Genomic DNA, 12491 nt, shown 5'->3' with positions numbered 1-12491 from the left:
AAGAAACTTCCACAACAACCAGCAAACCCACCAATACAAACCTCAAAAGTTCTGGGCAGGCATTAACATACTCCTCCACTCAGGTCAGTCCAAAACTCCCACCCCAACAGGATCCACCTATGAAACTCCAAATCATATAGCAAATGCCTTTAATACCTTCTTTACTGAAGCAGTCCAAAGTCTTGCCAAGTCATTACCTCCTGTTAGTTCAAATCTGTCATCTTCCTTGACTAATTTAACCCTCTCATTTCATTTACAACCAGTCCCTACATCCCTTATATACACTCTTCTTCTTAAACTAAAACCTTGTACCCCTTCAGCTGACCTTTTACCAGCAGAATATCTACAGAAAGCTGCAGCTGGAGTAGCCCTTCCTATTTCCATCCTTATAAATAGAACCATTACTGAAGAAACAATCCCATCAATCTGGAAAGTCTCCCACATTATCCCACTGCACAAAGGGGGCAACTCACTAACTACCGCCCAATAGCTCTACTCTCTCCTTTAGCCAAAATTATGGAAAAATGTATCCACTGCCAACTACTAGTCCACCTATTGAAAAATAACTTACTTGCTAATTGTCAGCACAGCTTTAGGCCTCACCATAGTACTACCACAGCCCTCTTATTCTTTTCCGACTGTATTAATAATAACCGAAACAACAACACTCTATCATCAGCACTCTTTATTGACCTTTCAAAAGCCTTTGATATGGTCAACCATCAACTGCTCTTGAACATACTTAAGTCTCTCTCTCTCTCTCTCTCTAGAGGCTTTACAATGGTTTAAATCCTACCTTGAAAATAGGCAACAGGCTGTGCTTTGGGAAAATAATCTATCCTCTCACCTTCCTATTACCCTGGCAGTCTCCCAAGGTTCTATCCTGGGCCCTCTCCTTTTCTCAAATTTCATCAATGATCTTAATCTAATCATTCCTCAAGCAACATGTATCCAATATGCTGATGACTCCACACTAATATGCTCAGCTACCTCTGCACCTCAACTTCAGTCCATTACCCAAACAGTGCTTAACACAGTAGAAAAATGGTTCCTACATCATAGCCTCCTCCTGAATCCTAAAAAGACAAAACTACTGCTCTTCACTCTCACTCAAAGGTCCCCCCCAATTGACTTCACAGTTTTATCCAATGATAGCATCATTATATCTCCCGACCCAACTACCAAGCTCTTAGGGGTAACAATAGACCATAGTCTTAGCTTTGACACACATATTAACACAACAATAAAAACAGTAAACAAAAAATGAGGCTCCCTCTATAGGATTAAACCCTTCCTAACTCCAACAGCTAGAACCACTACTGCCCTCACCCATCTAATTTCCACCCTCTTCTATGCCTCTCCCATTTATACCAACCTATCAAAACACAACCTTAATAAACTAGCTACCTCCTATAACAATATTGCCAGATTTGCTACTGGTTCCTCATATAGAACTCACTACTGTCAAAACCTTAGACACCTAGGTTGGCTAGAACTTCATAATCAACTTCAGTTTCAACAACATATTATTGCCCATAAGATCCTCTATCTTCCTAAAAATACTCCTATACATAATAACCTTCTTACCCCTTACAGTAATTTGACAACCCTTTGCTCAGCCAATAAAGTACTAGTATCCACAGTCAAATCCAAAAATAAGGCCGGTGATTCACTGTTTGCCAATACTGTTGGCAAATCCTGGAATGTGCTTCCCATGAAACACTCATCTCTCTCCTCAGCAAAACTGTTCAAAAAACAACTCAGAGAATACCTTATTAACCCCTGGTTATGCCCATGTAGTAACCCAGACTAATCCTTCCACCACTTTCTCTGAACCCTACCTACATAACCTTTTGCAATTTAATTCCAGTTCTCTCTATGCCTTAGAGAGTAGACCTACCTAGTCTAATGTTTAGTCTCTACAACTCTCTCTTACACTCAGTTCTCTACTAACTTTACACTTGCATAGATTGCTGCTTGCAGCATCAACTTGCTATCACATATAAAGATGCATAGATTGCTGCTTGCAGCATCAACTTGCTATCACATATAAAGATCTTTATAGACTACCTCCCTGGACTACATGAAAAGAGACACAGAGGAGCTCTCTGATCTTGTAGCCCAGGCCGATATGACCCTGACCTTTAGCAGCATCTTACCCTCACCTAGAATGATGCCACAGTATAATGACAAAATGATCAATTTTAACAATTGGCTAAAATTTTGGTGTCATTCAAAGGGGATCCAGTGTCTGTCAGCCTGGGATGACATGCTCGACAAGCCACGTTGCTTCGCTAGGGATGGCTTGCACCTGTCACCCCTGGGCTTTCGGATATTGGAAAAGGCTCTTGCCACCCCCATAGTGCCTTTTTTAGGCAAGGCTCAAAAGACAAACCCACCTCCATAGTCAACACAATGAATAAGAAACTAAGGGTAATGCTGCTCAACGCCAGAAGTCTAAACCTCAAGATGCATGCACTCGAAACTCTCCTTAGTATGGAGAACATCGATATATGTGCAGTGACGGAAACCTGGTTCAAGGCTCCAGAGAGCACCCCAGCACTACCAGGTTATACCTCAGATCATGCTTTTCAGCCCCAAAACTCAGACCGAACCACAAAAGGAGGAGGAGTATCCATATTCATCAAAGATACCCACACCTCCAGGTTAGTGGCGTTGCATGAAGCATCGGAAACCATCCATGTGCAACTAACAGTGGGCAAAACTGCCCTTCAGTTTGTAGCATGCTACAGACCACCCTCTCAAAATCAGGAATCCCACTCGGCTTTCCTGAGAACACTGGAGAATATGAAGATCTCTCCAAACACCATTATATTGGATGACTTCAACTACCCAAACATAGACTGGGAGCATTACTCAAGCCCCAACACCCTAGCCCAAAGGTTCCTAGAATTTATAAACTCAAATGCTATGGAACAACTAGTCACCACCCCCACAAGAGGGGAAAACAAACTGGACCTGGTCATCACCAATATGGGGACTCTATGCTCCATACCAGAGGTATACCCCTCATTGTTAAGATCGGACCAGAAACTAATCTCACTGGATATCCACATCCCAACCCCACCCCCAGCCCAGAAAACCACAGTGAAAAACTTCTCAAAAGTGAATTTCACACTTCTCAAAACCGAGGTGGAATCCTTCAAGGCCCCCGGGCCAGTGAAAACTATGGTCCAAACTGCAGAATCCTTTATAAACGCATTCTATGGACACCTCCAGGAATGCATGGATCATGCTATCCCAAACAAAACCAATACCCAATCTTCCAAAGGCAGGCGTCCAGTCTGGTGGACCCCAGCCATAAATAGGTTGTACAACAGAAGGAGGAAGCTACTACATGATAGAGCAAAGTCCCAAAAAGGGAAGGCATCTCTGATCAGTACTAGCAAAAAACTACGATCCCTCATAAAATCCTCCAAGGCCAGCTTCCCGAAAAAAATAGCACAGGATACTAAAGATAATCACTAGGCTTTCTTTAGTTATGTTAGGAACTTGGGAGGCAACTCCCAGATATGCTCAGAGTTCATCCAAAATGACAAAAAATACACTGAACCCACAGATATTGCTAACATCCTGGCAGACAGGTTCAATGCAAACCCCCCCTCCCCCACAAAAGGGCAAATAACTATCCCAGCAGAGTGCTGCCCCCCAAATATCTCAGATGCTCAGGTGAAAGCCACCCTCTCCAAAGCAAAAAACACAGCATCAGTGGGACCAGATGGTGTCCCAGGTTGTGTCCTACATGAACTACAAGAAGAACTAAACCCTCACGTAAAGCTGCTGTTCAACCTCAGCCTTACTATAGGATATGTACCCAAAGAATGGCGTACAACAACAGTGGTCCCACTCCACAAAGGTGGTGCCTCTACAGACCCTGGAAACTATCGCCCCATAAGCCCGACTAGCCTGGTCTGCAAAGCTATGGAGAGGATCATCATGGAACTCATTAACAATGACATTGGGGACCTACAGACACTGGATCCTACCCAATTCGGCTTTGTCAAGGGCATATCCTGCCTCTTAAACCTGGTCAATTTCTTTGAAACAGTCACCAAGGCCATAGATGAAGGGAAGGTAGTCCACACAGCCTACCTTGACCTCGCAAAAGCCTTCGACACAATACCCCACTCGGGCATCATAGATAAGCTCTCCAGCTTAAATATAAACCCCTACATCACAAGATGGGTTGCAAACTGGCTCAAAGACAGAACCCAAATGGTCAGGATTGCTGGAGCCATGTCAGACTCGAAACCAGTTACAAGTGGCATCCCACAAGGCTCAGTCCTGGGACCTCTCTTATTCGGTATATATTTTTCTGAGGTACAGGCTAACACGGGAGGACTGTGGCTGACCAAGTTTGCAGATGACTGCAAACTGGGCGCCATAATTGACTCTCCAGCTGATACAAGCATCCTCCAAAAGGGTCTCACAGATATGGACAACTGGTACCAGAGCCATGGCCTGAAGCTAAACGCTAAAAAGTGTATAGTCATACCCTTTGGCAAAAACAAAGTGCCCACAAATTACCACATAGGTGGTAATCCATTAAGTACGGAAGAAGTAATTAGGGATCTGGGTACCCAATTTGATAGTAATCTCTCCTTTGACAACCACATTGCCAAAGTGGTTAGAAGGACCTTCTATATGGCCCACCTTATCATGAAAGGATTCACATCTAGATCAAGGGAGGTCATCGTACCCCTTTATTCATCCCTCATCAGGCCCATAATAAAATACAATGCCCCATTTGGGATGTACCTAACCCGACACCTGCAGCAACTTGAAAGACCCCAAAGGTACCTCACAAAGAGGATTAAGGGACTCAAACAGATGCCATACGCTGCTCGGTTAAAGAAACTCCAGTTCTACTCAGTTGCATACCACCTACTTAGAGGCGACCTATGCCTGACGTATAAAGCTATGTCCAACCCGGAATTAATGGACATGCTTCACCTCAGTAAATCCAAATCTCTTAGAGCTACACACTCGAGGGACTTAAACCTCAGCACAGAAATAAACAGGACATGCTGGAGGGACAGATTCATAACCCAGAGGCTCCCCTCACTCTGGAATAGAATCCCAGTCCATGTTAGACAGAGCCCCTCACTGACCATCTTCAAGAGGAATCTTGACGAGTGGATGGGTGATCGTAGGTTTACCCCTGGGATTATTTCTGTGTCACTGCTGGACAGAAGCACAGTAATCTAACCTTAAAAAGTGCACAATAAACTCAATTCAAAGGGGCGTAAGCCAAACAACTCTGGCTAGGCTTGTAAATGCCCTAGGGCAGATAGCCTAGTATGAACCTATGAACCTATGAACCTATGACTTTCGTTATATTTCTTATTTTATGCTGCCTTAAAGTTGCTATGCTACTATAGGATAATGGGATGACTCACCGCTTAATACTGTACCTGGAGCTGTAATATTTGCTATTGTATTTTTTAATTTCTCTTTCTTAATAGTGCACCACTTCAAATTTGTTTATTGTGTAATCTTTTTTCTTATTATTCTGCTACTTTAACACTAATTTTTTGTCTATAAAACATTTGTATTCTTCACCTTAAAATAGTACTGCACCTAAATTTATTACTTTTTTACTTATTTGTACCAGTAGTTGCTAATATTTTGCTTATGTGGAGCTTTTCTCCCCAGGCCTCTACTGAAAAGGGACATATATCCAGTTAGACTAGCCCGGTCAACAAATGTAAAATAAATGTAAAATAAATAATTATATATGTGTATATATATATATATATATATATATATATATATATATATGGGTCCCTATATATATATATATATATATATATATATATATATATATATATATATATATATATATATATATATATATATATATATATATATATGGGTCCCTATACATATATATATATATATATATATATATATATATATATATATATGTATATATATATATATATATATATATATATATATATATATATATATATATATATAGGTCCCTATCAGTTGATTGCATTTTCAGAAACATGAAATTCATATGGTTAACACTGCATGATCGAGGTTTTGAAAACACAAAGCTTTATATTGGAGATCACACTATAGTGTGGAAATTTACCCTTTTCCTCACTGTAGTGCAAACTCAGAGTTGGTATATATAATTTGCAGGGGGTGCAGGTGGGCTTCCCCTCTGCAAAAACATTAAAAAAATGTAGAATTTTGTGTTTTTTTTTTTTTTTTTGATGTTCGAGTATTCAGAAACTTGATCATATGGTCTTGACTGTATGAATTTCAAGTTTCTGAAAACTCGATCATCTGAGATAGATCATGTTATCTGAACTGTAATAATAAATATGAGCTATAAACTTTTCTCATTTGTAAACCACTGGTATGTGGTAAAAAATTGTAATAGTTATGAATAAACGGTTTTGAGTTTCTTAGAAATTGCTAGCTACAGATATGCAGGATACAGTTTAATGAAGAAGCACTGTTTTGACCAAAAATGACTGAATGCTAACATAACAGCTGCTTGACCAATTCAGCTTCATCAGGATAGTTTATGAACCTACAAGTGGTGAAAACAAAAACCTGTATATTAAAGTCAGTGACATCATTCCAAGACAAAAGTAATACTAAAGGTCATTTAGACATTGTAATGGAGTCTTCCTGGACCTTCAACCACTGCATTCTTTCATTAACTAGCCATTAATATTTGAGCTCTGAATTACACTGTTGTTTCCATAAGGTATGCTGTGCTGTTTTCAGTTATTTTGATGTATTTTGGTGTATGGTACAGAGGTAAACCTATATAATAAGATGCACTTGAGATCAAGTTGATATTTGAACTTATGTTCTCTGCTACAGAGAGCAACAGATGAACATATTCACTTTATGTATAACCATAAAATGAAATGCTATTAAGGCATTCTATGTGCATTTGTATGCATAAATTGCTATGGGTTCAACAATTTCTCTCTTTTTCTTTTTTTTTAGAACTATGACAACAACATCTAACAAAGGAGTTTTCCGGCCCCTTTTAATTGCTTTTACAATAGCTAGCTGCTTTCTTACATTCTTGCTGTTGTATATTAAACCAACAAGAACCTGGATCACCAAGCCAATGGAATCGGCAACTTCAGTTTTAAAATTCAAAAGCTTTTTCACTGAGAACATCAGTAATAATGAAACAGTTGTTCTGATCTGGCTGTGGCCTTTTGGCCAGACATTTGATCTCAGTTCTTGTGAATCACTATTTGACATTCATGGATGCCATCTAACTGCAGACCGGTCACTATACAATCAGTCTCATATAGTTCTTATTCATCACAGAGATATTAGCTGGGACTTAACAAACTTACCACTACAGACTCGGCCTCCTTTCCAGAAATGGGTGTGGATGAACCTGGAATCCCCAACTCACACACCACAAAAGAGTGGAATTGCTCACCTTTTCAACTTGACTCTGACATACAGACGAGACTCGGATATTGAAGTGCCATATGGGTTTTTAACAATGAATACCATGAGCTCTGATTTTGAGATGCCAATAAAAGACAAACTTGTATGCTGGGTTGTAAGTAACTGGAATCCTGACCATGCAAGGGTAAAATATTACAATGAACTGAATCAGTATATTGAAATCCATACTTATGGACAGGCATTTGGAGAGTATCTAAATGCTAAAAGTCTAATACCTACAATTGCTACTTGTAAGTTTTACCTTTCTTTTGAAAACTCCATCCATGAAGACTATATTACTGAAAAGTTATACAATGCTTTGTTGGCAGGATCTGTTCCTGTAGTACTTGGACCAAGTAGAGAAAATTATGAGAGCTATATTCCTTCTGACTCTTTTATACATGTTGAAGACTTTTCTAATGCTAAAGATCTGGCAGATTATTTATTGAACCTTCATAAAGATGAATCGCTGTACCTGCGTTATTTTAATTGGAGGAAATACTTCTCTGTAAAGCTCACTCATTTTTGGGAAAGTCATGCATGCCTAGCGTGTGATCATGCAAAACGACGCCAGGAATATAGAGCTATCTCCAATTTAGAAAAATGGTTTTGGAAATGACATCTCAATCATCATAGTTGCAACGTTTAATGGATTTTTAAGTTCTATTCAACTTAAATTAATTGCTGTAAAGTGCTATTTTTTCCAATGATCATAATTGTTACATGTCTTCACAGATATGCCTAAATGACATTGGCAGTATCAGTGCTAATACTGAACATTCATCATACTGTGACATCATTTTCTGCAAGTCTTTATATATTTTTCTTTTCTTTATCGTTAAAAGTATTTTCAACGCTGACACTTCTTGATTGTGCCATTTATGGGGATAGCACTGTAGATGCTGTTCCGTTCAATGTAATTGATGCATCATTGATGTTTCAGTGGGTGCTTTGATCAGTATTTATTTGGTTTGTTAACAGCATTTTTTTCAGCTGTGGTTGCCCTTGTTTATCAGATTTTATTGGCTTTGGTAATCACATAATTTCAAAACCTGGGATTTTTTTTCAATATTGTGTTTTGTATGTTTGTAATTTTTAAACTTGTTTAAAAGCTGTGAATATACTGTACCCTTCTAAACAACTTGTGAGTGCTGTGTACAGGATTTTATTTACTTTTTTACTTTAGGTGATATCCCTCTTTTCATTTTTTTCGAATTATAGAAAGTATAGTAACATACTACTTTTTAAGGTTAGATTACTTAGTCTTGTACTCTCTAGGGATGTCATATCTTAGCGTGGGGTAGTTCTGAAAATGTTGAAACTAAATATAAAGTTCATACAGATGTTGTAAAAGAGAAATTAGGTGGCACATAAGCTGCACCTCACATCTATTCTGTGGGATCAAAACTAGCAGAGATATCGCTGCCTTTATTAGCCAAGTAATTCTTTTTTCTTTGATCATGTTTCTGCTAATGGACATTTTTTTTCTGAATTCGTATCTCTCTAGAATTGTAAGCCGCTATACGGGTGGTTTAATGTAAGTACACAAAAGTACAGTACCTCTATTTAAGTCACGCTGTACCTCAGAATGTCACCTTGTATCACAAGCACAAGTATATTTGGAATGTATTCACTTGTTCACTTGCTGCTGTATCCAATACTGTATTGCATTTGTTTAAGGGTGGGCTGACGTGATTAGCCCACACAGTCTACAAATTAATAAAATGTAATGCTTTACCTTGTTTTCTTCTCTCAGTTCCTGTCCCCTCTTTGTTGATTCCTTTGAAGACATTTAAAATACCTCCATGGATTCCCTCTCCATCTCCTGTTTTTGCAACCCTTTAGGGGTCTACAGTCGTCTCCATTATGAATAACTTTCACAGCTCCAGGAAGTAGCTGTTCCCCATAATATTATACCATATACACTGTGGTGTCCTTTTTCTTCATAATGGCCCCATCCCATGTATCTAACATAATACTGCCAACCTTTATCACGTTTACATCCCCTTCTACTCCACAGTGAGAACAGACTCAGATACTCTTATCTTTGGTCATAAACTTTCTTTTCTCACATACTCCTCTGATAGCTTTCCTCTGTACTCCTTCCAGCAGTATTTCTCTGTGTATAGATAGATGCAGGACTGCATGAAGTATTCAAGGATTTGACTAACTAGGGCCTGAATTAGAGGCATATACTTGTTTTAAAAATATGAGCTGTAGAACTATAACAATTCTTAGCTAGTATCAAGGTAGATAGAGCCTCATAAGTAAGGACTCAGAGTTGCAATGCCAAAGCATGGACAGTAGTCATTTTCACAGGTCATGTGTAAGACAGACAAATAGGAGGAACCCAGATGATTTAAGATGTGTTCAAGTAATGCCCACAATTCTTCACCTGCTGATTGCAGTGGTTGAAGTGGAATATAGGGCAGCAAACCCCCCTTTAAATACGCAGGACGATTTAGGGCCTGCTGTGTAAGTGCTAAGATGATTAAATGTTGACAACAGCACCACAGAAAACCCATGCAAGTCCAGTTGCATAAGGATAATAAGAATGAAATGAAAACTGCCAAACAAATGCCTTTCTATGGAACTCTGCACTCACTGAAACTGACTGAAGTCACCAATAAAACAGCTGGTTGAAGCCACCATCCAAGAGTCTGATGTAAAGAAAAGTATAAATGTTCGAGTTAATAAAAATAGTGTGTACACTACTACTGCCAAATCCAAGGATGCATTGTGTGCCAAACCAAGGAATTTTTTTTCTCAAGTACAACCATGATAACTTAGAAGCAGGTTTTCTTCTTTTCTTTTAGTGTTATAGTGTTCATAAACATCACTGAAGGATTGAATGCTTTTTTACTTAGCTGGGACCCCATGTGTGCTCAACACTAAACAGCAGCTTCCTGAAACTAACAGTTCAAGTATAGAAATGTCCAATGTGGTCATAATAAAGATTTTATAGATTACAGGCATGCAGTATACTTAGTAAAAATTTCCAAACTGCAGCTCCACCACACCTGCTCTTAATTTTGTTATTCTCACTCTAATGCTGCTTAAAAGGTTCATAAGTTCATAGATTAGTACTAGGTTAACTGCCCTTATGGGCCATTTTGAGCCTACCCACTTACCCTATGTGGGAATCAAACTCTGCCCTTTGTATTTGCACATTAATCATTATACCAGCCTGTCATCTCTCACAAAGAACAGTCAATAACACATATGAGAAAGTTATTTTATTTTCTTTAGGAAGCTGTGAGCTTAGAAAACATACACTATTCAAAAATGATAGTGTAATTTTCCAGTATGCAACAAACAATATAATAATATTTGCTGTTCCTTTGTGCAGTAAAGCCTAAGCAACTTTGATATTATTGTATATCAAAGAACTATATATATATATGTGTGTGTGTGTGTGTGTGTGTGTGTGTGTGTGTGTGTGTGTGTGTGTGTGTGTGTGTGTGTGTGTATATGTGTATGAGTCACTCCAAACTGGTTGTGTTATATTAAATTAAAAAGAAATTAAAAACTAATCTGCGTTGGGTCACCTGAGCCAGAGTTAAGGTTTTATCCCTGTACTCTGTGATGCTGGCTAAACATAAGCATCACACCCCTGTCAAATACATGTTCTGGCAATCATGGCAATCATTGCATCTCTAATTTTGAGGTATATAACCTCTAAAAAGAACAAAAAAATTGTTTGCATGTTCCACATGTGCATGTATTATATCCCTATGCTAGAGCTAATGAGAAAACATCCTTTGCAGCTTTGGTGGAGTATAAAAAATGTGCAAGCACTTCCAGGTGAGCATTATAGGTTTTCTTGATGTGGCATATCTTGATAAATGACATATGTATCCTCAGTCTTAACTGTCTAATTTCCTGTTTTTTCCACTACCTTACTTTTTAATTCTCTAAGTGTTCTAGATGTCCTTCATACTTAGCCATTGGTAGATTGCTCCTTGCTTCCAAAAAATGAAATTAGTATAGACATTGCCTTCCCCAGAAACTGACTGAATTCCCATGCTTAATATATTTTAAAATTTCAACTGCAATTAACTGTTTAAACCAAATGTTTGTTTGCTTGACTGCAGGTGCCTCACACAACTCCATACATAATCTGCTCCCACTATACTATATTAATCTTTCACTACTTTTGTTTCCATAGGATCCCTTCTCCTGAAACCCACAATACTATAGCCAGTATGGGGAAAACATATTCTTTATATATATGGTACCTTTGTCAACACATAAAGCAACTACTAAATTCCAAAACTAAGCTCTTGGTGGCCACGATGTACAGACATGTCAAAGACCAACAAAACAGCACCGTCGTCACAGTTTTTTAAAAAACTTTGTCAGATTCTGCTGAAGTATTTTACAAAAGTGAAACAAAAAATGCTGACTCATTTCATTACAATGATCTCATCCATTTTTGTACATGAGGGAACTCACATCTTCTATCAAAGTGTAACTAAAAACAGAATCTTTTAAAGTTCTTATGATTATCCCTTAAACCAGCCAAAAGTGTCCATATGGCAATGCAAGTTCCCATGTGCAGTGAATTCAAGACTTTCTTTGGAACTGCATCACAATATAAACATGGGTCTGCGACTCTCTGCCCATCTATCTCTTTTGCCACTACCAACTTTCCTTATGACATTCTATGCCATCCACCATTGCAAATAAAATCTGTTATTATATTTTAATTGACTTCTAGGACTGACTTAGAGTATATCCAATAAAAGAGTGATGCATGATGCAAAAAAAAAAGAAGCAAATGTAAAAGCAATGTCTTTTGGCTTTTCCTGGTTAGGAGTTGCCACAGCGGATCACCAATCTGCAGATTGATTGGCAATGGATTTTTACAGTGCCAAGTTGCCAGCCCAATGCCCATTCTTCACAGAAGGCACACCCACACACCACTCCTGCATGTCTTTAAAGCTCACTCAGCTGCAGGGAGGACATGCAGACTCCACACAGAAGGAACTCCAGCGAAGAATCAAACCAAAGAACCTCTTGCTGTG

General features: G+C 38.7%; 1 protein-coding gene across 2 annotated transcripts in view; it reads left to right on the top strand.

Moving 5' to 3' along the window:
* Positions 1 to 12289, top strand: part of FUT9 (fucosyltransferase 9) — a 1107964-nt gene extending 1095675 nt beyond the window's left edge. For both annotated transcript variants that reach the window (XM_044063775.1, XM_044063773.1), the window contains one exon: positions 7000 to 12289. In XM_044063775.1, coding sequence (XP_043919710.1) covers positions 7000 to 8083 — 1084 coding nt within the window. In that variant the 3' untranslated portion in view covers positions 8084 to 12289. The remainder of the gene's footprint in view (positions 1 to 6999) is intronic.
* The last annotated feature ends 202 nt before the right edge of the window (positions 12290 to 12491 follow it).

The sequence above is a fragment of the Protopterus annectens genome, chromosome 2.part2 (assembly GCF_019279795.1).
Source record: "Protopterus annectens isolate FY-2018-M chromosome 2.part2, PAN1.0, whole genome shotgun sequence".
NCBI classification, from domain to species: domain Eukaryota; kingdom Metazoa; phylum Chordata; order Ceratodontiformes; family Protopteridae; genus Protopterus; species Protopterus annectens.
The sequence above is the reverse complement of the archived record's forward strand: the minus strand, read 5'-3'. Positions and strand labels throughout refer to the sequence as shown.